The sequence below is a fragment of the Aquarana catesbeiana genome, linkage group LG02 (genome assembly GCF_042186555.1).
Source record: "Aquarana catesbeiana isolate 2022-GZ linkage group LG02, ASM4218655v1, whole genome shotgun sequence".
NCBI classification, from domain to species: domain Eukaryota; kingdom Metazoa; phylum Chordata; class Amphibia; order Anura; family Ranidae; genus Aquarana; species Aquarana catesbeiana.
Window position 1 is genome coordinate 45,390,587 of NC_133325.1, and position 25,802 is coordinate 45,416,388.

At 41.5% G+C, this 25,802-nt stretch overlaps 1 protein-coding gene across 1 annotated transcript in view; it reads left to right on the forward strand.

Moving 5' to 3' along the window:
• The window catches only part of PCF11 (PCF11 cleavage and polyadenylation factor subunit), a 36,382-nt gene extending 12,285 nt beyond the window's left edge, over positions 1-24,097 (forward strand). Inside the window, exons 3-16 of the mRNA XM_073612828.1 lie at positions 1,644-1,829; positions 2,128-2,322; positions 4,715-5,847; positions 6,554-6,740; positions 8,013-8,460; positions 8,571-10,375; positions 11,736-11,847; positions 12,756-12,872; positions 14,408-14,513; positions 15,390-15,573; positions 16,827-16,982; positions 17,625-17,717; positions 20,882-20,917; positions 23,602-24,097. Coding sequence (XP_073468929.1) covers positions 1,644-1,829; positions 2,128-2,322; positions 4,715-5,847; positions 6,554-6,740; positions 8,013-8,460; positions 8,571-10,375; positions 11,736-11,847; positions 12,756-12,872; positions 14,408-14,513; positions 15,390-15,573; positions 16,827-16,982; positions 17,625-17,717; positions 20,882-20,917; positions 23,602-23,832 — 4,989 coding nt within the window. The 3' untranslated portion in view covers positions 23,833-24,097. The remainder of the gene's footprint in view (positions 1-1,643; positions 1,830-2,127; positions 2,323-4,714; positions 5,848-6,553; positions 6,741-8,012; positions 8,461-8,570; positions 10,376-11,735; positions 11,848-12,755; positions 12,873-14,407; positions 14,514-15,389; positions 15,574-16,826; positions 16,983-17,624; positions 17,718-20,881; positions 20,918-23,601) is intronic.
• The last annotated feature ends 1,705 nt before the right edge of the window (positions 24,098-25,802 follow it).

Below are 25,802 nucleotides of genomic sequence, written 5' to 3' on the forward strand. Positions count from 1 at the left end.
GACGCTGAGGAACAGTCCACCGTTGGAACATAGGGAAGTGCCCTCTGCTGGGGAAGCTGAGGGTTCGGGTAAGTGCTTTTACTAGAATAAATGAGCAGTTTCTTGACATTGGGCTCTAATTCAGAAGCATTGCATAAATTGTTTTTTCCTGGCAGGTTAATGTAAGGTTCTGGTTTTAGCACACCTCAACCAAACACCTGTGGTTGACAATAAAGCTTTTGTTATCCTTAAAGTGGAAGTCAATGCAAAATCTAAAATCTGTGCATCTGAAGACACCGGGGATCTAACACCAACCTCTCTATCCCTGTAAAGAAACGAGTATACATACATTTTTGGAAACTGATCTGACCCGCTCTGATCGGATCACACACTGAGCTGTCAACCGCAGCTTCACTGTTGAGGCGGGTGCAGAGGAGACGGAGGACAACGGTAGCCCCATAGTAAGTCTATGGGGGATGTCACTTCCCTGTCATTTCACAGCCTGTGTGTTCTGCAGAGCTTCCAGGGCTGGAGATCGGGTCGGAGAGAGCCAGATCGGCTTCCAAAAAGGTATTTATAATCTTTTCTTTACAGGGTTAGCGAGGTTAGTTAGATCCCTGGTGTCTATAGATGCAGGGATTTTGTGTGGACTTCCACGGGCTCGTTCGCACCATATGTGCACGAAAAGTGATGGGAAAACAGACATCAGTTTCACCTTTTTCATTCATGTCAGTTGTGTAGCCTATTCAAACCAATGTTAAGGTCATGTCAAATTTTTTTTATTTATTTTTCCCCGTGCAGAAAAAAAACCTGCATGTGATGCCAGCGTTGTGGTGTGAACAGGGCACATAGAGAACAATTGTTTGTTTTGTTTTTGTTTTCTATTATTATTATTTTTTTTTTTTGTGCCTTTGCAGAAAACCTGACAACGTCTCTGCACCATGGTGTGAATGAGGCCTAAAACTGAGCTAAACCCTCCTATTCTTCTCAGTCTAGGAAGTTGCCATCTTGGCCTGTTTTTGATCTACAACTGACAGGCTGCACATGTGATCAGTTATGACACCAGCCATTTGATAGTCTGAAAGCACAACCAAATGTGACAGCATGCTGTGAATTTATGGTTTATGCAACTGTTAAATTGATAGGTTTAGTTCTGCTTTAAGATAATTACATAGCTTAGTTGGCCAGTAGTCACTACTTTTTTTTTTTTTTTTTTTTCTTTGCATTCCCTAAACAACTTTAAAATGTAATCTACCTTGATGATATAAAACCAGTTCAGGGGTTCATTCGTGTTGCCGTGTGATAAAATGCATGCATTTGTTTTTTTTTTTTTTTTTTTTTTTTTTTTTTTTCTTTTTTTTAGCGAATGACAAAAACAGGTAAATTGCCATTAAAATCCTTTTCAGAACACCTGTTGTGTGTGGTTTTTTTTTTTTTTTTTTTTTTTTTTTTTTTTTTTCCAGAAAACCACGATTGTGCCACATGTCATACCAAATGTATTCTCTTCTAGTAAAGTCAGACCTGTTGTCACATTTAAAATGTACTCTTTGGCTGCTTCTGCATCCGATCTTATTTTTTTTATATGTAAATTAGATTTTTAAATGTCTGTTCGAGATGTAGCTGGGTGAACTGTCAAGATGCAAACTTGTTCTGTCGTTTTCCAGGTGGATGAAAACACTAGAAAAAGTTTGTATAAGTTACGTTCCACATGGGAAGACATTTTTACTTCAAAGAAACTCTATGCACTTGATGTGAGGGTCAACCAGGTAGACCCAGCATGGCCCATCAAGCCTTTACCCCCTAATGTGAACACAGCTAGTATCCATGTGAATCCTAAATTCCTGAACAAAGTAAGTATTAATAGATGTGCATTTTTTTTGTCCCAAATACAAAGTGTAATATTTTGCCAGCACCTCCCTAGCTAACACAGATGATTATATTTCTGTTTATCTGTCTTAATTCCTCAGAGGATACCCTTTTGGTAATTTTCAAGTTTTCTGTGAATTGGTACTTGCTGCAAGAAGCTTTGCATAACTCTTGTGTTTATCTTGAACAGAAACCATTTTCTTTTTTCGATGGCTGTTGCATTTTAGCAACTTTTTTTTTAATTTTAAAAGCCCCCCCCTTTTTTTTTTCTCTCTTCAATAGCCAGAGGAGCCTACCACACCTGTTATACCGGTGCCAAAACCTGTCCCGTCTCGCACTATGAAACCTGAGGTACCAAAGTCTCATCTTTCACAAGAGCAGCTTATAAGGCAGCAGTTACTTATGAAGCAAAAACAATTGTTAGAACTTCAGCAAAAGAAGTTGGAGTTAGAATTAGAGCAGACTAAAGCGCAACTGGTAAGTAATGTTTTGCAAGTTCATTTAAATGATGCTCCCTGAGTAAAATGGTTGAATTCATGTCATATTTTTTTTTTTTTTTTTTTTGTCACTAAACCCACATCATAAAAACCACTTGCTAAATGGTGTACTAAATGCTGTTCATACTTGGTCACTGAGGTTTGTTTTTCTGTATTCTGCAAAAAAAAAAAAAACCTGCTTGATCCTGCTACTGTCTCCCCCTTCTGTCCATGTCCCCAATGCAGCTAGGGGTTTTGCAGAGCAGTGTTGGCAACTCTGCACATGCTCAGTTTTCAGCAACTGACTATGTTGAGCATTGCTTCCATATCACATCTGAGCAGCCCATGTGACTAGTCACACATGGGGGTGTATACACGGTGGTAAATGACAGCCCACTCCCTCCATGCCCACTAACCAGCGAAACACAATGGGAGCAGGATATTGCATGTAGATTGATGGAGGCTTCACCTTAATTCTAAGACAACGGGCTGGAGGGGTGTGACACGAGCAGTGACTGGCAGAAATCTGCCCACCCCATGTTATTGCCAAAATAAAGATTTGATTTCAAATTAAAAGTGGAAAGTTTGGTGCAGAAAACCAAAAATTACAGATTAAAATATATATAGGTATCTTTTTAATATCATAATTTTAAATCTTGCGCAAGAAAAGCTCAAGTAAAATGTATCCCCTTTTTAAATTCTATGTAGGTCTTCCCACTGGTCCGCTGGGCTTCCATTTGTGTTTAAAATTGTGCTTGCTGCATTTTTGGTCAGCATCTCCCTGTTTGAAAAGCATTGAAAGCGCATCAATGGTGCACCCGTTTTGCGGTCTTTGATTCACCTGACCTATGGAAAAACCCCAAAAGCACAGTAAAATCGTGTTATCGGCACTTGACACCATTTTATGTCTTGGCTGCTGAAATTTCAGTGCATCTCTATTTTAAACCGTTTATTGATATTGTTTTTACTCTGTATCCCAAAGGCTTTAAAAAAAAATATATGGTGCCCTTATCCATATACAGAAATGGAAGAGACAATGTAAATTAAACACTGTTGTTTAGTATCACTTTAAGTCTGGTTATGGAAGGAACAGCGTAACAATTTCTCTTATCCAATGAAAATCTGACCATCAAAAATAAAAATCTTGATGCTCAAATATGCAATCACTTTAGTGAAATTGTTTGAACAGTTGGAACTTTACTCTCTACCCTCTGTGTGATTATCCACATTGGTAATCTGTCATTCATCACTTGTCTACCACAGCATTCCTTCTGCTTTTGCACACTTTAAGCCTGGTTTCACACATGTGCGGTGCGAATTGAAGCTCAGGTTTCACTGGGGAGATAACAATCTCCTGTTCAACGGATTCATTGCGTTTTTGCTCAGGATTAGAGAGCAGGGAGAGGGGGAGGGAGGGGGGGGGAGAGGGGGAGGTGTAGTGAGGAGAAAGAGAAAATCCTTGTTCAGAACGCAATGCATCTGCGAATCAGATGCGTTCCCATAGGAGATAATAGGCTTGTAGTTCGCACCGCAATGCCCAAAAAACGCACACGTTTTTTGTGCAATGCGCAGTGCGAATGCAACGCACATATGTGAACCAGATACATTCATATGAATGTATTTTAAAATGTCCTGCGAATTAGATGCGGTGTAAGCCGCATCTAATTCGCATAGGTGTGAACCCGGGCTAAAAGTCACGTTTTAGCTTTGGATATTGGGTCTGCCAAGAATAATTTTTCATAGTGTTGGAAAATCAGTTTGAATAAAGAGATTGTGGTAGTTGACTAAATATTTGTTGGATCTGAGAAATTGTGCTATGGGCAACTTGGGGGTAAAAAACAATTTTATTTGGGTACCGCACCAGCAATTGTCAAAGTAATGCAGTGCTGTATCTCAAAAAATTGCCTGGTCATGAAGAGGGTAAATCTTTAGGAGGGAAAGTGGTTAAACACACTAGCCTATCCCAGGATCCAGCGCTGCCCTATCCCAGCCAATTTCTTTACCAGGCTTCGGGTACTGGTGCAAGCATACTATCCGTTGTCAGCCAGCTATGACTGCTCACTGTGAGACTTGCAGCATTCTGGCATTAGTGACATGTCCCTGAAGGTGTGTGTGTGTGTGTGGGGGGGGGGGGGGGGGGGGCGCTTACCTGTCAAAACCAGGTACCTGGCTCCCCTTCAAAAAAAATTGTCCCAGATTGAGGGGAGGAGAGCAAAACTTCCCCTTCTGTGGGTGGGTTTGCTCTTTTTAAATGACCTTTTGAGTTTTGCAAATACTCCTGTACTCGTTCTGGGGTGTTGTGTCTTTTTTTTTTTTTTGCAGTTTGTCTGAATGTTTGGGATTTCGATTGTGTGAAATTTTATTTCTTCATTAATGTGCATCTTTACTTGTAGGCTAGTTCAGTACCCGCAAAACCTAATGTTGTCCCAGAAATTCCACACATGCCTGCTAAGGCTGTGCACCCGACCTCTACTACACATTCTGAGAAGAACAAAATTCCTGTACCCTCTCAATCTGACAAGGCTCCAGCATCAACCAGAGACCCTAGACTTAACAGGGGAAACCAGCATTCATCACATACAAAAGAACAACCCCATAAAAAGGAAATTAAGACCAATACACCTGCACTACCAGACTCTAAACCCTTAAAACCTGTTCCATCAGACAAACCTAGCTTGTCTAAGCCCGAAAAAAATAAGCCAGCAGAAAAGTTACCCAAGAAGGAACCTATACCCTTGGACCTTAAATGTAAGTCTAAATCACCTTTACCGTTGATACCCAAGTTACCCCATGCAAAGGATGGCAAGCCCTCAGTTGCCGATGGCACCAGAGATTCTGGTACAAGAGACTCTGATGTAAATAGAAGGGATCCAAGGTTACGGAAGCACGCGAGGGACAAATCGTCTGATAAACCAGAAGAAATTAAGGAAAAACGAAAAAGCACAGAGAAAAAAGAGGACCACAAATCATCCGAGCATCGACCATCTGGAAATAGGACTAAGACTGTAAATGGCATTTTGCCGAAAAACGATTTGGGTGTAAATGACCCAGACAAACTAATCCAAAAACCTGGGAGAAGTAGTAACCGAAAAAGGTCCCGATCACGTTCTCCTAAGTCCAGGAGAGACAGACGCTCTCCGTTAAAGAGAAGACAAAGAAGCCAATCTCCAGTTCCTCAAAGGAGCCGCTCTCCTATTATCCCTCCTGTCCCCAAAAACAGCAAGCTGCGTCAACCTGGAAGTAAACCACCTCATACGAGTGACTTTTCATCAAGTGCAAGAGATGACAGAATGAAAAGGATTCCCAAATTAGATCCTAGAGATAGCAGGAGGCAGAAAAGGCCTTCAGAGGAAAGGCAGAAGAGACCTTCGGAGGAAAGGCAGAAGAGACCCTCAGAGGAAAGGCAGCAAGATGCAGCAACACCAGTGTTTAGTAAAACTGGTTCAGACCCAAAAGAAAATGTGGAGAACTGGCAAGGATCTAAGACCGGGAAAAGATGGCGACCTGGATGGGAGGAAAACAAGACGTGAGTGTGAATTCCCTCTTTATACGTTTTATTTTGTTTAATGGGAACCTGTACTTAGAATATTTTGCTGCCTATTTCTTTTAAAAACGCTTGTTGCCTTGCAGTCATGATCTAGGCCTTTTGAGCCAGTGTGCAGAAATTCTGACTTTCTAATCTGTACACTTGTTGCAGGTAATTGGCTGAGGGCCAATTCACACTATGTTCGGTGACAGACGTTTTACCGCATGGTAAAACGTCTGTCACCGCAGAGACACTCAGGAAAACAATTGTTTTCTTAAGTGTCCCATTCACACTGCAATACAGCCTAGCGCTGCGCTAAAATGCAGACTTGCATTTTATTGCAGCGCACTACAATGTTAGGCAGCGTGCTTTCTGACTTTGCAGTAAGTTGAGTGTTCGTCTTGTACACTTCATACACTTCAAATAAAGCTTGTACAAAAAAAGCAGTGCGCTGAATTGCGCATCACGCTGCCCTCTAGTACAGTCAGCAATGTAATCCGGCTGCTCTGATTTTGCCACCTTGTATAGTGTGAAATGACCCTCAGAGTATTGATGCCAGCGATGGCCATGTAACTTGTATTTTTAGGAGACCGCCCCCCCCCAATATATACTCGAGGTTTGCTGTAAAACTGCCTTAATTTGTAGGCAGTACACATGTAGGGTTTTTTTTTTTTTTCTTGACTGGTTTGTCTTTTTTGTATTATAGTTCTCAAAATGATGATCACCACCATGGTAATAGAACTCCTTATCCAAGACATCGGGACAGCTGGCCTAATAGTAAAGGAATAATTTCCCCCCGCACTCCCAAGCAACAACCGTGGCTAAGTGTGGATCCTAACCTAAAAATCCCAAAAGAATTAACAAGTGCCAGCAAAGGAGAACTGCTTCAGAAGGTAAGTGTCAAATCAACATGTTATAGTTGTCATGCTATGAAACCTTGTTCTTGGTTTATCTTTTACTATACTTTACACCATTATCAAAGGTCCTTTTTTGTTTTGGATACCTCTTGGAAAACTGATCTAATGGGATGTCTCATGCATCTAATGTTTGGGAAAACAACATGCTTGCATTTATAGGCATAGGGGTTGATTTACTGGAGAGTGCAAAATCTGTTGCGGCTCTGCATAGAAACAAATCGACTTCCAATTGTGTGTGTGTAGGTAGAAGCTGATAGGTTACCATACTCAGATTTTGCACACTCCAGATTTAGTAAATCAACCTCTATGCCTATAAATGCAAGCATGTTTCCCAATCATTAGATGCATGATGCATCCCTTTGCTGATCACTTTAGTTAACATGGTCAACCCCTTTCCTTGCTGACATTCTGTATACAGTATAAAATTCCCAGCACAGAGCATTGTGCTGGAAAACATTAAATTTCCTTCCCCTGAATGTCACCTGCCAAGTCCCTGGACTATGTCACCTAAAACATTGATCACATGGAATCTGGAAGTTTCATTGACAAAGTATGCCTTCTGTCTGCTGATCCCACTGCAGCCAGAAGTCAACAGTGTTCATCTGTTACTGTAATTGTCATATTCAGTTGCAGTGTAATATAAAATAAAACCTTTTTTGTCAGCCTATATAAAAAATGTAAATCTTTTGGTCAGGAAAGGTTAAAACATACTAAAAGAAAATATAGGATCAAGAGAAAGGGGATCCGCTGCTGCTCCAGGTGTGTGCAATACCTCAATTGGAACCAAGTAGGAGTGCTAGCCCCGGCCCGCCTCTGTGAAAACTTGAAAGAAATGGCTGCACATCCAAAAGGTTCCAAAACAAAATTCCTTTTATTGAAAACGACCAGGATACACCAGGTATTAGTCACGTAGACACGTTTCACACATCTGACCTGTGCTTAATCAGCAGTAATGATTAGGCACAGGTCAAATGTGTGAAACGCGTCTACATGACTAATACCTGGTGTATCCTGGTCGTTTTCAATAAAGGGCATTTTGTTTTGGATGTGCAGCCATTTCTTTTTCTCAAGAGAAAATATAGGTTGCTCTTTTGCAGATGCCAAGTACTGTATGTGTTTGTTTTTTTTTTTTTTAACTTATTACCTACTAATCTAATAAAGGTCAGACCCTTATTTTGTTGTCTGGATTTCATATGTTCTTCTGAGGGGGTGTTTATTTTTTACTTTTTTTTTTTTTTTTTTTTTAAGGCTAATGAACGCTTATCATCTGGTGAAATTACACAAGATGAATTCCTTGTCGTTGCGCATCAAATCAGGCAGCTTTTTCAGTACCAAGAGGATAAGCAGAGATGTGTGTATAGCAGTCCCACAGAAGAATCCAGCAGCAGTGGAGTGCGAAAGAAGCCACTTCTTTCTAATGCAGAATTGACGTACTACCAGCATAAAGCTAAGTTAAAGAGAACTCAGGTACAGCATAATTTTATGGATCAAGACTTTATGGATTTGCCCATGGATGAAATGGCCTCTATTGATGGAGAAGGTGAGCACAATGACAGAATACCCAGTAGCTTGTCTGAAAGAAATGAGCAGTTCCCAGAAAGAGTGCGTCGTCCTTCTCCTATGCCTGGAACGCTACTCCCTGAGGAAGATCTCCCTCATGAAGATCATAGACTTGTTGATCGAGAACTGCCCAAAGGTATTGGATTGGCTTGAATTTACTTTTAAAAATGTCATCTTGAATTTTCTTTTTTTTTTTTTTTTTCGGTTTTGGTAAATTTTAGAATTTCCACTTTTCTTCCCCTCTAGGTTTGAGAGATGAATCGCGGACTTTATACAGTGAAGAATATACTCTCGAACGACTCAGATTTGATGAAAAAGAGCAGATGGCTTTTGTAGACAGTATAGACCCGGTCAGCGAAGAGGACTCAAAACATGTTGGTTTACTTGAGGAGAGAAGACCACCACTGCATGACCTGCCACCACTGCATGACCTGCCGTCACTGTTGCCTAATAGAGGTGAAGATGCTGGCAGTCAGGGTTTTGAAGACATGGACATTATGGACAGTAGAGAGAGCTCACCAGTCAAGAGATTTGATGGTCCTTTAGTCAATCAAGCTGGAGGTCAGCCTTTCGAAAACTTGAAAGTACAACCGATGGATTTTGATCCTATGGGAAGCAATTTAGTAGACGCTCCAAGGTTTGACAATATTTCTGGACAGCCAAATAACGCACAAAGCCAGACATTGCAAAGATTTGAAGGTGTGCAAAATCAAATGGTTATTAATTCACCGATGTGTAGTCAAAGAATAGAGGCTTCTCCAGGTCCCCCTCTTGTTCCTACAAGATTTGATGGATCACAAGGACAGCAGTTGGGATCTCAGATGTTTGATGGAATTCCTGGACAACCCATAGGCCCACCACGATTTGATGGAGTGCAGCCAGTGGGACCGCAGAGGTTTGAAGGTGGTTTAGGACCAGGACCACAAAGGTTTGATGACCCACAGAGATTTGATGGCGGGCCTGTACCACAAAATTTTGATGGACCTCAAAGATTTGATGGTGCACAGAGATTTGACGGACCTCAGAGATTCGATGGAGTAGGCCCAAAAAGATTTGATGGGCCCCAAAGGTTTGATGGTAATTCAGGGCCTCAAAGGTTTGATGGACCTCATAGATTTGAAGGACCACCCAGGCCGCAACTACTCCAGCAGAGGTTTGATGGTCCACAGGGTCCTCCCATGAGATTTGAGCAACCAATGCCTCAGCCGGTTATGTTTGACAGTGCTGGGCAACCAATGGGCAATGTGAGGTTTGAAGTTCCTCATGGTCCACGGTTTGATGGTCCTCCAGGTCCTAGGTTTGACAGACCACATGGTCCTAGGTTTGATGGTCCCCTAGGTCCTAGGTTTGAAGGGCCACCAGGTACAATGTTTGAAGGTCCTCCCCAAGGTCCACGATTTGCTGCAAGTCAAGGTCCCAGGTTTGATCATGGTCCTGGCCCACAAGGTTTAATGAGATTTGATGGCCCTATGGGACAGGCTGGGCCCAGATTTGACAATGTTCCTGTAAACAGATTTGACAATCACCCTCCCCATTTGCCAAGGTATGACGGTGTTCCTGGACAACCGTGCACAAGGTTTGATGGCCCTCCTGGACACCAAACGCCTCCTAGATTTGATGGCCCAGTACATATGCAGCCTCGGTTTGATGCACCTATGCCACAAAGATTTGATGGCCCCAATATACAGCCTAGATTTGATATGCCTCTTGGTCCCCAAGTACCACGATTTGAAAATATAAATCCTCCTATTGGACAGAATCCACCACCCATTGGACAGACTCCTCCTCCACCCTTTGCCCAGACTGCTCCTTTTGTTGATCCCCAAAATGTGTTTCATGGACAGTCGCAAGGTATGCCATTTCAAAGGCCAGATCAAAGATATGAACTGCCTCAAGGACCGAGATTTACTGGGCCCCCGGCCCCTGGAATGCAGATGTTTCCTAACCAGCTCCCCAGACCATCAGGACCTTATTTTGATGACAAAAATCCACAGGCACCTCCTTTTGGGAACTTCAACCTACCTGTTGCAAGTATGCAGCAAACCCCTCCAGTAAGTACTTTGTGTAACGTTTGTCTCTAACTAAATCAAAGTAACTGTCGCTAAAAAAAATACCTTGCAAAGAAAATAGTTTATTCCTACCCCTTTCATTGCTTGCTCTGCCGATCCTTGCTGTATTAAAAATCATAACTGGGAATGTTTGAGTGTGCTCCCCCAATGCACTGTGGTTCTCCTGTCCCTACATCATAAGCAACCCTAGTGACTTGGGACCCGACAGAACAAAGCACGGCAGGGGACCAGGCATCCCCCCCCCAAAAAACAAAAATTTGTGTTGCATAACTGGATGCTAAGTAGAATATATCAAGGCTCAAAACTGCATGCTCCTGCAGTGCAATGCCTAAAATGGGTAACTCTGTAATTGCTTTTACAGCCCATCAGTTTAGAGTTGACCGTAATTGAGGCTAGAATTGTTGCTCACACTCTTGGCATGTGGTGCAGTTCTTTTTTTTTTTTTTTTTTTTTTTTTTTTTTTTTTAACTTTTTTGTTCTCTCGCAAATTGTTTTCGTGCTGCCCTGTAACGTCGTCTGAACTCCTGTACTTTTCTATCCCCCCCTTCCCCTTCCATTTGTTTGGAACAAGTGGTGCACGTTACTTGTGCACTACTCTATGCATATTAGAAATACCATAGTCCCTAGTCATAATTTTATTTTTATTTTTTTTTTGGACCAGTTTAGGATCACTTTAAAGCTGGTCCAAACATACTCTTTGCTTTATTAAGTGCTGCAGTGTCTTAAATGCTGTATGTACTACATGTAACTTCAGCTATATACAGTACACAGTGCTGGGTGTCGGCTCTGAGACCCTTTCGTCTCACACCTGCAACAAAACCAAATCTGGCCAAGCGGCGCTCAGGCATTCATTCATAGGCAGTTTTGTATTCTGTGAATGAATATAAAGCTTCCTCTGGTTGAGTGAGGGAGCGGCTGATGTCACGCTCTTGGACTTGGCCAATCGGGGGGGGGGGGGGGGGGAAGCTTTGTATTCCTTCACAGAATATAAAATTGCCTATGAATGGCTGAGCACTGCTAAGCCAGAAGCTGTTTTGCTTAAAGTGGGGAAGTGTCATTAGCCAGTACTGTATGTAGCTGAAGTTTAAATGCAGAACATACAGAGCTTAGATACTCTGGAGCACTTGGTGAAGGAAATTGGTTCATTTCCACCATCATGGTCCAAACTATTTTTAAAGTGACATGAAAGATGGACATCAGCTTTTTAAGTTGCTTTTGTAACAAACTAGGTTGCAATATATGGTTTTGCTTGACAGCCTGTAAAATTTTAGCAAGTTTTTATTTATACATATTTATATATTTTATCAGTACAGTTTTTCTAATCGCTTTTTTTTTTCTTAAGTTTCCAGCTATGGGTGCTATGGCTCAAACACAACCTACACCTTTTAATCCAGAGCCAATGATGGGCACAGCACAAGCCCCGAATCCTGTATCATTTATACCACCCCAACCAGGTAAGTGGCTTACTATGTGTGTAAAAAAAAAAAAAAAAAAAAAAAATTATATATATATATATATATTGCCGCCCCGGGCCTTCGTTGGGTGTGTTGCGATAATTTGATGCAGGCATTCCTTTATCACAGCAGTGTCACATGCCCAGACATGTGGTGCTGTGATAAATGAATGATTGCAACACACACAATGAAGTGTGGTGATGTGAACAAGGCCTTCTAGAAAGCAAGTCTGACTTTGTTGGGACTGCTTTGGGCATTGCTGCCCAACAAGGCTGGGTTGACATTGGTGTGACATCGCATGTGATTTGCACTGCTGTGCAAATCACATGTGACGTCTGCGATGCAAATTCACCCATTGTATGGCTGAATTTGCATCGCCGCATTCTGACCAAAGTTGTGAAGGACTTTTTTTTTTTTTTTTTTTTTTTTTTTTTTTTTTTGGTCCGCACCAGAATTGGATTGCATGGGTGTTAACATTCATGCGAACCGATTCCTGTCCGAATTGACAGTTTGCACTGCAATATGTGAAGCAATCTAGGGTTGTCATTATTTATTTTCAGGTACTTTTATAGCGTCATCATTAACTTTGTATTGACATTCCCAGTGGTTCACATAAGGCAGTGTGAACTGCCTGCGATTTCAGGTGCGACGAGGGAACCCGCAGTGGAGTTGCAGGGTTCCTGCATAGCACCGATGTGAACCGAGCCAAAAGCCCGGACAGTTTTTCTGTAAAAATATGTAAACTGTTTTTGTTTTTTTTTTGTTTGTTTTTTCTTGGCAGTTATGTATTGCATTTAATTGGTTTACCTGAGTTTGACATTACTGTCCTTGTGGCCTGGCTAGTTATGCATATGACGCGATGTATAGTGTTATGTATGTTTAATTATTTTTTTCTTTTTTTTTCTTAGCTCCCTCTTTTCCTAACCCTGAAAATCACTTGGGTCAGTTGGATGTTAATGAATTATTTTCAAAGCTGCTTTCAACTGGAATCATTAAAGAGGCAAAGTCTGAGCCATCTTCCTCCCGTAAGTTTACAAAACGAGTTGCATGACTCTCGATAAGTTGCTTTTCCTTCCCTCACTTTCATAGATGCAAGAAATTTCAAATCTAAGTTGGCTGATTTAAATTAAAACTGGGGCTAGACTAGTATAGGATTGTGTGCCTGATCATCTGAGTAGTGATTTCTTTTGTGCCAGATGAGCAGAGTTTCTAAGGCACAACAGTAACTATATATACTATCATGTGGAAAAAGTACACTTCGTGGAACTTTATTTCATTTTTCAAAATATCTGGTTGGGCTAACAAATCTTCAGCCAAACAATGGCTACAGATAAAGGTGGTGATTTGCCTTTTAATGTTTGCATGAAGATTTAAAAAAATCGTGTATATATATATATATATATGTGTGTGTGTGTGTATGTATGTATATATATATATATATATATATATATATATATATATATATATATATATAAAATTTTATTGACGCCCCAAACAGTCATGGTATTCTTTTCATATAGGTTTGCTGTTTTTGTAAAATGGTTTTAATTTTACCAGTAAATTAAAGTTGCCGTAAACGAGAGAAGGCTTACCTGTAGGTAAAATGAATATCTCCTAAACGTGCACCGTTTAGGAGATAATCGCCCTACATGCACCTGTTGACATCAGCGGCGCATGCGCTCTGCAGGTCCATCATACAGTACCAGACATTCAGAGCTTCTTGCATGGGGGTGACTTCAGCTCTTGCCACTCACAGCGCCGGAGCCTGCAAGATGGGGACTGCCCGGCACTGGAAGGGCTTTGTTCTAAGGCAGTGGTTCTCAACTCCAGTCCTCAGGACCCACCAACAGGCCAGGTTTGCAAGATAACTGAAATACATCACAGGTGATATCACTTGCTGCTCAGTGATTGCGGTATTCTAGTCTACATCTCCCCAAGGTAATACTTAAAATCTGGCCTGTTGGTGGGTCCCGAGGACTGGAGTTGAGAACCACTGTTCTAAGGTAAGCATTTCATAATTTGCTAGCATGCAATGCATACTAGCACATTATGCCATTGTCTTAAAGTGTTTTTTTTTTTTTTTTTTTTTTTTTTTAATTCTGCAGCAGTTTACTACTGCTGTTAGCTGTTTTACTTGGTTGGGTAAATGTGCTAACTGGTGTTTAATATAGTCAAAATGGAAGTAAACTCGATAGGGGAGAGATTTTGCAGTAATATGCAAATATGCTGTCCTTCATCGATGGATCCTTCTCTCTGCTGCATCCCCTGCCATCTTTGTTTCTGACTTTTCTGGGTCTCGATGCGATCAGCTTGGGCTTTTGGCCAGCATAGTCACAGGCAATTAGTTGTCTGACACCCAGCTCTATTCTTCACATGCCAATAATGGTGTTGGGCTGTACATGCGCTATATAGTTTTACATAGGAAACCGTTACCAGGAGTCAGAAGTTATAAATTTCCCTCTTGTGTTTAGTTCTGCTTTAATGTTAGAGATTTAAGGTATATTTAGATTGTGCTAGGGTCAATGTCTTTTTGTCTTTATCCTTGATTTTCTGTCATTAGAAACTGAAACACCCAGTCAGCCTGCAACTGAGGAGGAGGAAGAGGAACCTGTTGAAGAACACGAGATTCCTGATCTTACCAGCTTTGTCTTGGAAGATATGAAACAGTACGTCTAACTTTATATAATTTGATTTTTATTGAATATTCAAGTTGCATCAAAAAGGCAGTGTAGGAAACTGGCAGCCCAAAAAAATCAAAACAAAAATTACTGAATAACAGATATAGCTCTGCAATTAGACTAAACAGTACGTCTAACTTTAAATTTGATGTATTGATCATGAATGTGAAAGTATTGATTATATTTAAAGGTAAACTAAAATTGCAGACTTAATTCTTAAAGGTGCAAGCTGTGGTGCTTTCATCACTTGGAGAGTCCCTGATCTTAGGTATGCAGGTGGGAAATGTAAACTTTGCTGGCTGCTTAATTGTTGATTAGAGAAGCGAGCATGACAGTCCCACAGTTGGCTGTGTAAAGAATCTGTTTTGTACAGTAGGGTTCTGGTGACATAACAGGAAGTTAAGGAAAAGCTCCCAAAAGAGGTCAGAGTTAAAACTTGAAATCGGTTTTAATTTTTCCCAACATCCCAAAAATTGGCTGATGTTTTACTTAAATGTACTTTGCAGCTGAGTCCTTAAAATATAGACGTGTATAGAAAACGAATATGTAGGCGTTGTGGTTGGCTGATCAATGGGGCTACTTCTATGCAGTGGGAGTGCGCTTTTAAGAATTTTTTTTTTTTTTTTTGTCTTGTCTGCTTTTTGTCCTAATGCTGCACAGTTCCCCAGGTCTTGTAGGGGCATCACAGGGGCTGGAAATGAAGGTAAATCTTTCCAGAGTCAGATATATAACCTGGAGTTTGGTTTTCAGTATGGGATCTGTTTTTTGAAAAGGGAGACTGTGCAGGTGTCTAAAACATAGTCTCTCTGTGAATGTATGTGCGTGTTGAATCATTTTTGTATTTAATGATGATTTTTTTTTCAGACGCTTTGATTGTGTTATAACCCGCCTGTACACTGGCATCCAGTGCTATTCATGTGGGATGAGGTTTACAAAGTCACAAACCGACGTATATGCAGACCATTTAGATTGGCATTACCGGCAAAACAGGACAGAAAAAGATGTGAGCAGGAAAATAACACACAGGAGATGGTACTACAGCTTAACGGTAAGCCATATTCTGAATATAATCTGACCTTGGTAGCGTTTGTAGTAGTGAATTGTTTTATTTAAATCTTTTTTTAGGCCTCAAGTGATTTTATCTAGAGTTTGGCTAGGATTTAGAAAAAAAAGTGATTTAAAGCAAAACTAAACCCTCCTATTTGCTGAGGATGGTGCCATCTTAGCCTCTATTTAGCTCCGCTGTTGCACATATGAAGCGTTTGGAGGGCTTGAAAGAGCTGACATAAGCACCCTGATAACCTATTACCAGAGACTTGCCTTGAATGTAGCATGCACTAGTAGGCTGAATGTAAATTATAAAATGCTGCAGAAAATATTGGCACGTTTTTAGCGATTTAATGACCTTTTTATTGAACCTTTGTTCTAAATGGAGCATTCATTTAGGAAAATGTTAAATTTGTGGGTTTAGTTCTGCGATAACCACTTCAATCCCTTAAGATGTACCCCGTACATCCTCTGATTGAAGTGGTTATGACCGGGATGCAGGCATCATCCCTGTATCAAAAATTTCAGCTGGTGATGGGCTTTCATGTAGAAGTAACTTGAGCTATCCAGACGCTTGTTCACTTTTACTGTGTGTGGAAGGGGCCCCCCTCCTGCCACTGCTGCCTTTCTTCGGCACTTCTAGGGAAGCCTGGTACCCCCACCACTCAGTGTCTTTCTGCCCTTATAGGAGAAGAAGGTACATCTGTACCCACCTCTCCTCTGTGATTTAAGAAACTGAAAGCAATGTAAATTTCACCACTTTCAGTTTGATAGTTACAATCCATTTCACCGATTTGTAAAGCATCAATCTCGATTTGATCAAATGCTTTCATGGCAAAGGAGAGATCTGGGATCTGTCAGTCATCCTATGGAGATTTTTAGGTTCCTTAGTTTGTTGCTGTTCCTGGAGCATAGTTTAAAGCGTTGGGTATATATTTACTTGTCTTATATTTTGTGTGGGCTAAAATTCAATTGAGTATTTGCGTTTCAAAAATAGTTGTGCAAATATCGTACAGCATTGCCATAGCCACCATTTTATTCTTCAGGATCTCTGCTTTCAAAAAATATAAAATGTTTGGGGGTTCAAAGTAATTTTCTAGAAAAAAAAAGCACATTTTTTTACATGTATGTAAGAAGCGCCAACATTGGCCTGGAGGTTAAAGTGGTTAAGCCAGTAAGAACAGGATTAATATTGACTTGAGCTAATATGGACTTGATCAAGGTGTGACTTTCTCATTTTATGTTCATTTCTAGGATTGGATAGAGTTTGAGGAAATTGCAGATTTGGAGGAAAGGGCTAAAAGCCAGTTTTTTGAAAAAGTCCATGAGGAGGTCATATTGAAAACTCAGGAAGCTGCTAAGGAGAAAGAATTTCAGAGCGTGCCGGCTGGTCCTGCAGGAGCTGACGAGGTAAGCTTGCTGGGCTGTGGTAGTAGATGTTTGTTTTTTTGTTTTATATAGATGGTCATAGAGCCCTTTCACACTGGGGCAGTTTGCAGGCGTTATTTTGCTAAAAATACCGCCTGCAAACCGACCCAAAACAGCCACTGCTGTTTTGCCCGAGGGCTTTCACACTGAAGCGGTGCGCTGGCAGGAGAAGAAAAAATCTCCTGCAAGCCGCATCTTTGGAGCGGTGCATTCACCGCACCTAAACCGCTCCTGCCCATTGAAATCAATGGGACAGCGCAGCAATACCGCGGCTATAGCCGCGCTATACGAGCGGTTTTAACCCTTTTTCGGCCGCCAGCGGGGGTTAAAACCGCACCGCTAGCGGCCGAATACCGCTGCAATAACGACGGTAAAGCGACGCTAAAAATAGCGCTGTTTTACCGCTGATGCCCCCACCGCCCCAGTGTAAAAGCAGCCTTAATGTTCTAACTGGGGAACTGTATTTTGTTTCTCTGATGTGTTCTTTAGGGTCTACCACCCCAAATTCTTTTTACAGCCCTCTGCTACTAGGGATAACAGAGGCTGTCTCGGTAGTGTGTTCAGGTATTGGGGTATGTAAGTTCTGTTAACGCAACCCTAACTGTTTTGTTCTTCGTCCTTCAGATTTGTGAAATATGCCAGGAGCAGTTTGAACAGTATTGGGATGAGGAAGAGGAGGAGTGGCATCTGAAAAATGCTATGCGTGTTAATGACAAGGTATGCCAGACTTAAAAGCCACCGTTGGCGTCCTGGACTTTTGGTTTGTAATGAACTCAAAATCGAATCTCATTGTGGCTAGTGCTGCATTTTCTAACTACATCAGAATGATGAAGGGTTAAGGTAAAGCTGGGTATACATGTACAGGTGCATATTGAGCCCAAATTTGGCATTTTCACTGGTGCTTTACCTACGCTTTAAAGACCATGGTTAGATTAATCTACACTTCTACGGGACATCAATTTTATTTGGGTACTGCGTCGCACGACCGCAATTGTCAGCTAAAGTAACGCAGTGCCGTATCGCAAATAAATGGCCTGGTGGGGGGATGTGGACCTTCCGGGGCTGAAGTGGTTAAAGTGCATTTTCACTTTGCAGCTAAATTAAGAAAACACTACTTTGTTACATGTTACCCATTCTTATTGCATACCTCTTTTAAATTAGATTTTAAAAATGCTGCTAACCTTTTTTCACTTGCAAAAAAATAAAATCCTATAAAAAAAATTTTTCCTCTGAGGAGGTGGCTGGGGGTTGTTTGCCATGATTGACCATGTCTGTACTGTGTTGGCAGCTCTTATCCATTGTATAGCTTTTAAAACAGTGGCTAAAGGGTTGAGAGCTTGGTTGGCGTGTATGTTAATGTGATTTAAAATAAAATTCCTGTCCCTTTACTGCAAGCTATTCTAAACAATACAAGCTGCCTTTAAAGCCTGATACACGCTATCATTATTATTTTTTTTTTTTTACTTGTTCAACCCAGCGAGCTGAGCAAAAAAAAAGCTGAAGAGCTCAGGAGGAGATCCTGTACTAACAATCCGATGTTGGTACTGCGATCTCCCCTGGTAAACTATTGTGTTATGACGGGGAAACGCAGATCAGCAAATTCCCAATAGCCTCAAAGAAGTAGTGTATATGACTGCCGGTTCACACAGGGGCGACCTGTCAGGCGACCTAGCCGCCTGACAAGTCTCCTCCCGTTCTGTACAATGGAACCACTCTAATAGGAGCGACGCAAGTCGCTCCGACTTAGAAAAAGGTTCCTGTACTACTTTGGGGGCGACTTGAGGCGACTTGCATAGACTTCTATACAGAAGTCATTTTGGAAGTCGTGTGCAGGTCGCCTCTGTGAGGCGACCTGCAAGTCGTGCCGCCCCTGTGTGAACCAGGGCTGAGTGTTCAAAGGCTGCATTTGGCCTTTTTGCAGGACATAACATGTCCTACTGAGGTGGGTTTGAACTGAAGAAGGCCAAAATCTTTTTGGCAAATGTAGCTTTCTCAATTTGGGAGCATGAATTAACCACTTCCAGGAGATGGAGAGAGAGAGAGATCTCTATTTTTTTTTTTTTTTTTATTTAATCTCTCTATATATAGAGGTAATTATGTTATCTTTTGCTTTTAAGGCCGGGTTCGCATAGCAGGAGAATGTGATTGCCTCCCTATGGAGCCGGTTCACATATCTCCGTTGCGGCTGCGGAGTGCACTGCACAAACACTGAGCGTCTTTGGCTCCGTTTCAGGGCCGAATTCAGGCATAGATTTGGCCCTGATGTTTCCCTGAAACTGGGAACAGGGCTGGACAGCGCTCCTGTGCGATCCGCAGCCGGTTCCAGTGTGAACCCAGCTTGAAGGTAAAGAGATTTGGGGGTCTCTAATTTTTGACACAAAAGGAGCAGTGTAAAAATAAAAAGTAAAATAGGAAAGCAAAAATATTTGAAGCACCCCATCCCTCCGTTTATGCGTGCAGAAGCAAACGCATACGTAAGTCATACACACATGTAAACTGTATTCACACCACACATGAGGTATCACTGAGAACGTTGGAGCAATACTTTTAGCGCTAGACCTCTTTAACTCGAAAGAATTAACCTGTAAAGGCTTTTAAAGCGTCTTCTATGAAGATCTTTAAGTACTGTAGTTTGTCGTCATTCCATACAATTGTAAAGTGTGACATGTTTGGTATCTATTTACTCGGTGTAACATCTTTTACATTTTACAAAAAAATTGGTGAGTATATAATATACATAAGTGTGTGTGTATAATGAAGAAGATAAATGTTTATATCTATATATATATCTATATATATCTATATCTATATATAGATATATATCTATATATAGATCTATATATAGATAGATCTATATATAGATATATATATAGATCTATATATATATATATATATATATATATATATATATATATATATATATATATATATATATATATATATATATATATATATATATATATATATATATATATAATTTTTTTTTTTTTTTCATGAAAATGTATTCCCCCAAATTTTTATTTTGTAAAACTGCTGCGCAAATAACACAAAAAAAATTGCAATTATGTTTGGGGGTTAGGAGTTATTTTCTAGCAAAATACTGATTGAAAGTTGTAAACAAAGTGCCAGAAAAAGCCTGGTCTTCAAGTGGTTAAACCAGAGCTGCACTCGAATGGAAACCGCTTTAACAAGTACACCCATCGACACGAGACCCATATCTCCTTGCGTTAGTAATCTGCTGGAACACAGATTGCTGAGACACGTGAATTTGCACATCAGGTGGTATTGACTTTACTCTTGAGTTACCTTGCGGTCTTTTGCATGTAGGAGGGAGGAAATTTCTGGGTTTTTTTGTGCAATAGGCTGCATGTTGTTTGTGCTAATAAAGATAAAAAAATCACCAAGAACTTCACAATATGCAAGTAAATATGGCAAGGGCAAATATAGAACTTGCCACATCAGCCAATGTTTGTGTGTTTGTGTTAAATACAGCGCTCTCCCCTTTGCTAAGGCGTGTCGACAGAGTTCTCCTGACAGTTCATTTAAGATGAATGCTAGTACCCATTACAAAGTGCATCTTCAGTTTATTCTTTAGTTTACTTTCAGGAAAAAATAGGGTGCCAAATCTCAGGAGGTATATGCCACCTCCTGGATTGCTGCCTTTTACTATTTACACTCTCATTGAGTGCCATGAGTATAGCTTTTGCTTAACTCTTCAATGGGGGATTTGCAACAGCAGCTGGCTCTCATCCTGTCCAATCAGAATGTTTTATATTATGTCAATGTAGAAGGGGGAAGAAAGGAGGCAGACAGTGCAGCTTTTGTGTAGGAGCAGCATATTTTCATTATGTAGTGGTTCTGACTCTGTTTCTGTTTTGCAGATTTATCACCCTTCCTGTTATGAAGATTATAAAAATGTAAGTATTCAGTGATGTCTGAAATCCTTAGATTGTAAGCAAGATCAGAAGCAAGGCACACCTAACCCACTTTTCTTCAATTGTTTAACTGTAGTGTCTCCCTTTTTTATATTTTAAAGTGCTACGCAGATTGTTGTTGCTCTGTATGTCCTATTATATTTGCATTCCAGTTAGTGCTGAGTAGAACTCTTTTCTGTTGACCCTCTAAAAAAAAATGCAGAAGGCAATACATGGGCTCCCTGTGTGTTCAGTGATCACATGATAGGAGCCCTTAGATGCGCTCCCTATCACTGTGTGACCAGGAGCCGTTGGTGGCAACACGGTCACAGTGATGAGGGTGTATGTTCGTGTGCACCTGAGGAGATAAGATACGAACTGTATATTAAATAGTCTACATTCGTGCTGTAACATATAGGCATACAGTTGGTTTTAGCGTTAACAGAGTAAGAAAAGTAATTTTTGTGAGCTATAAAACCGGAGGCTTTAATGCAGAACTTCACCTAAAAGTTCTGATTTTCCTCTCCCCGCCGTCGGCTGTTGTCACTCAGCCAGTTCAGGCTCTGGAAAGATCCCGACTTCACAGTTGGAATCCACCTACAGTGGAACCTCGGATTACGAGCATAATCCGTTCCATGAGTATGCTCGTAATCTAATGTACTCTCATATCAAAGCGAGTTTTCCCATTGAAGTCAATGGAAATGAAAATAATTTTGTTCCGCATTGACTTCAGTTGGATGCAATACCGCATGCGGCCAGAGGCGGGGGGCGCCGGAGAGCCTCGGCAACGGCCGAAAAGGCCCAAGGGACACTCAAACCTCGGAAATACTCCCTTCACGAGCCTTTCTGAGGTCAGCTGAACTGTCCTCGGGCCTTTCCGCGCATTTCCGAACGGCACCGATCGGCGACTTTCGGCTTGGCTCCGGCGCCACCCACCTCAGGCCAAAAGTGGTACTGCACACCGCTTTTGGCCTGAATCCTGCTCGTTTTGTGAGACACTCGCAAACAGATACTAATTTTAGAAATACAGTGCTCGGTTTGCGAAACGCTTGTTAACTGCGTTACTCGCAAACCGAGGTTCCACTGTACATGGACCGGCAGCCTCCTGCTCCTTGCACTGCCCAGCAACCCAGTGAGCACTGGAGGGGTAAAGTAGAGAGCCAGTGACTGACAGCCATCTATCCCTGCTCAGATCTGAGGGCAAAACTGACTGATCAGTGCTCTTTGATTGCTTAGTTCTCCATGCAGAGCAGGCAGGGCACAGGTGTAAAGCGGGGCATCCACCTAGGCGAGTAACCCCCCCCAGGTGTAATTACCCCAAAATGGAGTTGTGCGTTTGTGCATTTGGGCGATTTATAATTTTGTAGTCTCTCATTCAATTTCCTACTTCCACCAGAAATATTGGTGATTCTGCCATTCTCTCTTCTTTCTTATTCAGTCACCACACCAAGCACAGAAGCAGATCTGTGATGGCATTGACAATTTTTACATCTGTTTAGAGATGTGTTGAAGCATATTGTGTTTTGTATCACTCTGGGGTCTGCTATAGCAGCCGCTGTGACCAGAAGCGAATCTGGCAGGCTGGTTATACCCAAGTTGATCAATCGACTTGGTACATTCAGCCTGCCCATTAATGGTTCGAATCTTGGCTGGTTCCAGCTGAACAGGCCAAGATTTGAACAGTGTATGGACTGGCTTAAGGTTCCATTAAAAACTAGGGCTGGGAGATTTTCTTAAAAAAAAAAAAAATCTTCGATTCACGATTCAAATCGAGGTGTTTTTTTTTTTTTTTTTTTTTCCTCCTTTTTTTTTCCTTTCTTTGGAAACCACGCCGGTCCTGAGGCGCTGCGGGCATGAGCTTTTGGGCGAGGCTGCGGCTTCGGCCTAGTCCGCGGCGTCCGGGTCTCGCGGACTAGGCCGAAGCCGCGGCCTCACCTAAAAACGCCTTGCCTGCAGCTCTTCAGGCCCGGCCCGGTCCGGAGGCACTGCGGGCATGAGTTTTTAGGCGAGGCCGTGCGCGGCTTCGGCCTAGTCCGCGGTGTCCGGCCGTAGCTGCTGACTAGGCCGAAGCCGTGGCCTCGCCTAAAAAATCATGTCCGCAGCGCCTCGGGACCGGCGCGGTGAAAAAAAAAAATCTAAAAACATCGATTTTCTTAAATTTTGAATCGATTTGACCTCTCAACTCGATTCAAGATTTAAATCTATTTATTTCCCAGCCCTAATTCAAACACTTTTACCACTGCAAAGTTGTGCCGCTTTTTGTAGTGCAACTTTGGATGGGTGCGATTTGGATACGACTTTGGCTTTGTTCCAGCCGGGAGCATTCCTCCATCCGCCTCACTTGTGTGGGTTGAGGAATCTGTTTGCTTTTCTTTTCAACCAGCCCACTGGCTGATTGAAGTGTCCTCTATGGGCAGCTTTATACTGAAGCTGTTCAAAGGCAGTACACTAATGTGGAAATATTCCCCTCTGTGTATGATTCCATGAAATGCACACTCTGTCTATACAAAACTGCTCTGCAATCACATGACTGCCATACAAAACAGCAAAGGTACAAGAGGTTTGTTAAAATTCCATGTGATTATAGTAAACCAATGCGCTTGTATTGTGTGTTTTTACATGTGCTTTAAATACTGCAGCTGTATGACATTCATTTTCTGTTTTGTATTTTGTTTTTTTTCTCGCAGACTTCTTCCTTTTTGGACTCCACACCATCCCCGAGTAAAGCACTCCTGGAAAATCCACTGAGTGCTATGCTAAGTTTGGTTAAGGAGGAAGAGCCCGACACTACTGACATTGCACTTAAAGTGAAGGAAGAGCCTACAGAGGACAGACCCTGTAGTAAGGGTGAAATCATACCTCTGTTGACGGAGATCAAAGTGGAACCCACCGATCCAGAGAAGAAGCTGCTGCCATAAGACTTTTTTTCTGTTGTAGTTTAGAAATTTCTACTAAATGTGAACTGGGGGCGGGGCCTCTGGTTCTTTTGTTACTGAATACATTTTTGTATTTGTATTTCCATATGCCGACACACAGTTTAATGTGTAATTTTTGAGGGATGTGCACCAAGCAGAATGACTTTGTACAATAAAAGCTGTTGTATAAAAAAAAGTTTCCACATGGCTGTAAATTATAAATAAAAATATTTTTGCTATACCTGGAGTGTGAGGTTTCTGCACACCATACAGAGGTTTTGAGAATAAAGTGCTTTGCTTTCTGTGGTTGACGTATGTATCTTTCTGGAAACGTTTTTTGAGTTTGACAACAAAGCTGATTCTGCCATTTTGGTTTTCCTATATTACATGTTGGACTAATAACTGGTTGGTTTAAAGTTTTTTTTCTTTTTAATACAGTTCATAAACTCACTAATAAGATCCAGGTAAATTACTAAAAAATGGAAGTGATTGTGCCCAGGACAAAGCACATCAATACTCGGAGGATACCTTTTAAGTTGAACACACCTGTACATATATATATTTCAAAAAAGCTTCTACTTTCAAGGATCTGGATGAGTGACTGAATTTTTTTTCCCCCATTTTTTTTTTTCCAGTGTTCTGCTTTAAAGTGCATTAGATGCAAAGTATAAAACTGTGTTAAGGTTAATAAATAATAAAACATTGAACCAAACTATGCTTGTATTGGTTATTTTTTTTTTTTTTTTTTTTTTTCAGTGTTTGGTGGTTGGAGTTGCTGTTGTGAGGAACTGTAATTTTTAACCCCTGGGCACCAGCTCCTGTTGTCCCTTTTGGGGTGCTTTTGCACAGGAAGAACCGCCTGCTCAGTGGGGGGAGGGGAGAGAGATATGGCCTCTGATCCCCCGCTGAGCAGGTGGATGGGAGGTCCATCTACACTCCCCTTATGCAGAGCGGACACGGACCTAGCCGCTTTGCAGTATAGGTGGTCAGATGTAAACGACCGCCCTGTCCATTTACACCCAATCTGCTAGACAGCTGGGGATAGGATCGGCTGTTGGCAGGTGTAAAACTGACACGTCTTTTTACATCTGCTGCTATATAGAGGACAATGGATGGTCTGATCAGGTCCACCTAAAAAAAAAAAAAAAAAAGTGACAGGCTGACCCCATCGGTTTGCTGGAAGATGGGCAGAGTTCCTGATCATGGGACTGCTGATATTTTGCTTCTCTTCAGCTGCCTCATGTTTGGGAGTTCTGCCCACCAATTCCAATTGTAAACAGTAGACTGGGAAGCTGTTGATTTACCTTATGCAGACATGGACACAGCCATCTGATCTGGCTGGACTGAGAGGTACGGACCCCTTTGTTTTTGCTGGGTGTAAACTGACACAGGCCCCCCCCCCCCCCCTTTTTTTCTTTTCCTTTTTTTTTTTTTTTTTTCCATTCAATAGGGGAGAATGAAGGCAATGATCGGGTTTTCCTGAGAAAATGGGCAAAGAAATCCTGTACTCTTCTTCCTGCTTACACCAACTCTTAAAGTGGAAGTTAACCCTTGTATCATTTTCAGCCTAGGAAGCTGCCATCTTGTCCTCTTTGTTCATCAACTTGATGCTGTATATGTGATCAGTTATGACGCCAGCCATTGGATGGTTTGACTGTTTGGTTAAGAACACATCCAATGTGAGTTACCTTCCCAGCATGTGTCTGAAATGTAAATGTTTATGAATCTGTTTTATCTATGGGTTTACTTATCCTTTTAGGTAGGGATGGTCCCGATGTTCGAGCTGAACGCAAGTTCGACTCGAACATCGGGTGTTGGCCTGTTCGCCGAATAGCGAACAATTTGGGGTGTTAGCGGAAAATTCGAAAGCTGCGGAACACCCTTTTAAAAGTCTATGGGAGAAATCAAAAGTGCCAATTTTAAAGGCTTATATGCATGGCATTGTCATAAAAAGTGTTTGGGGACCTGGGTCC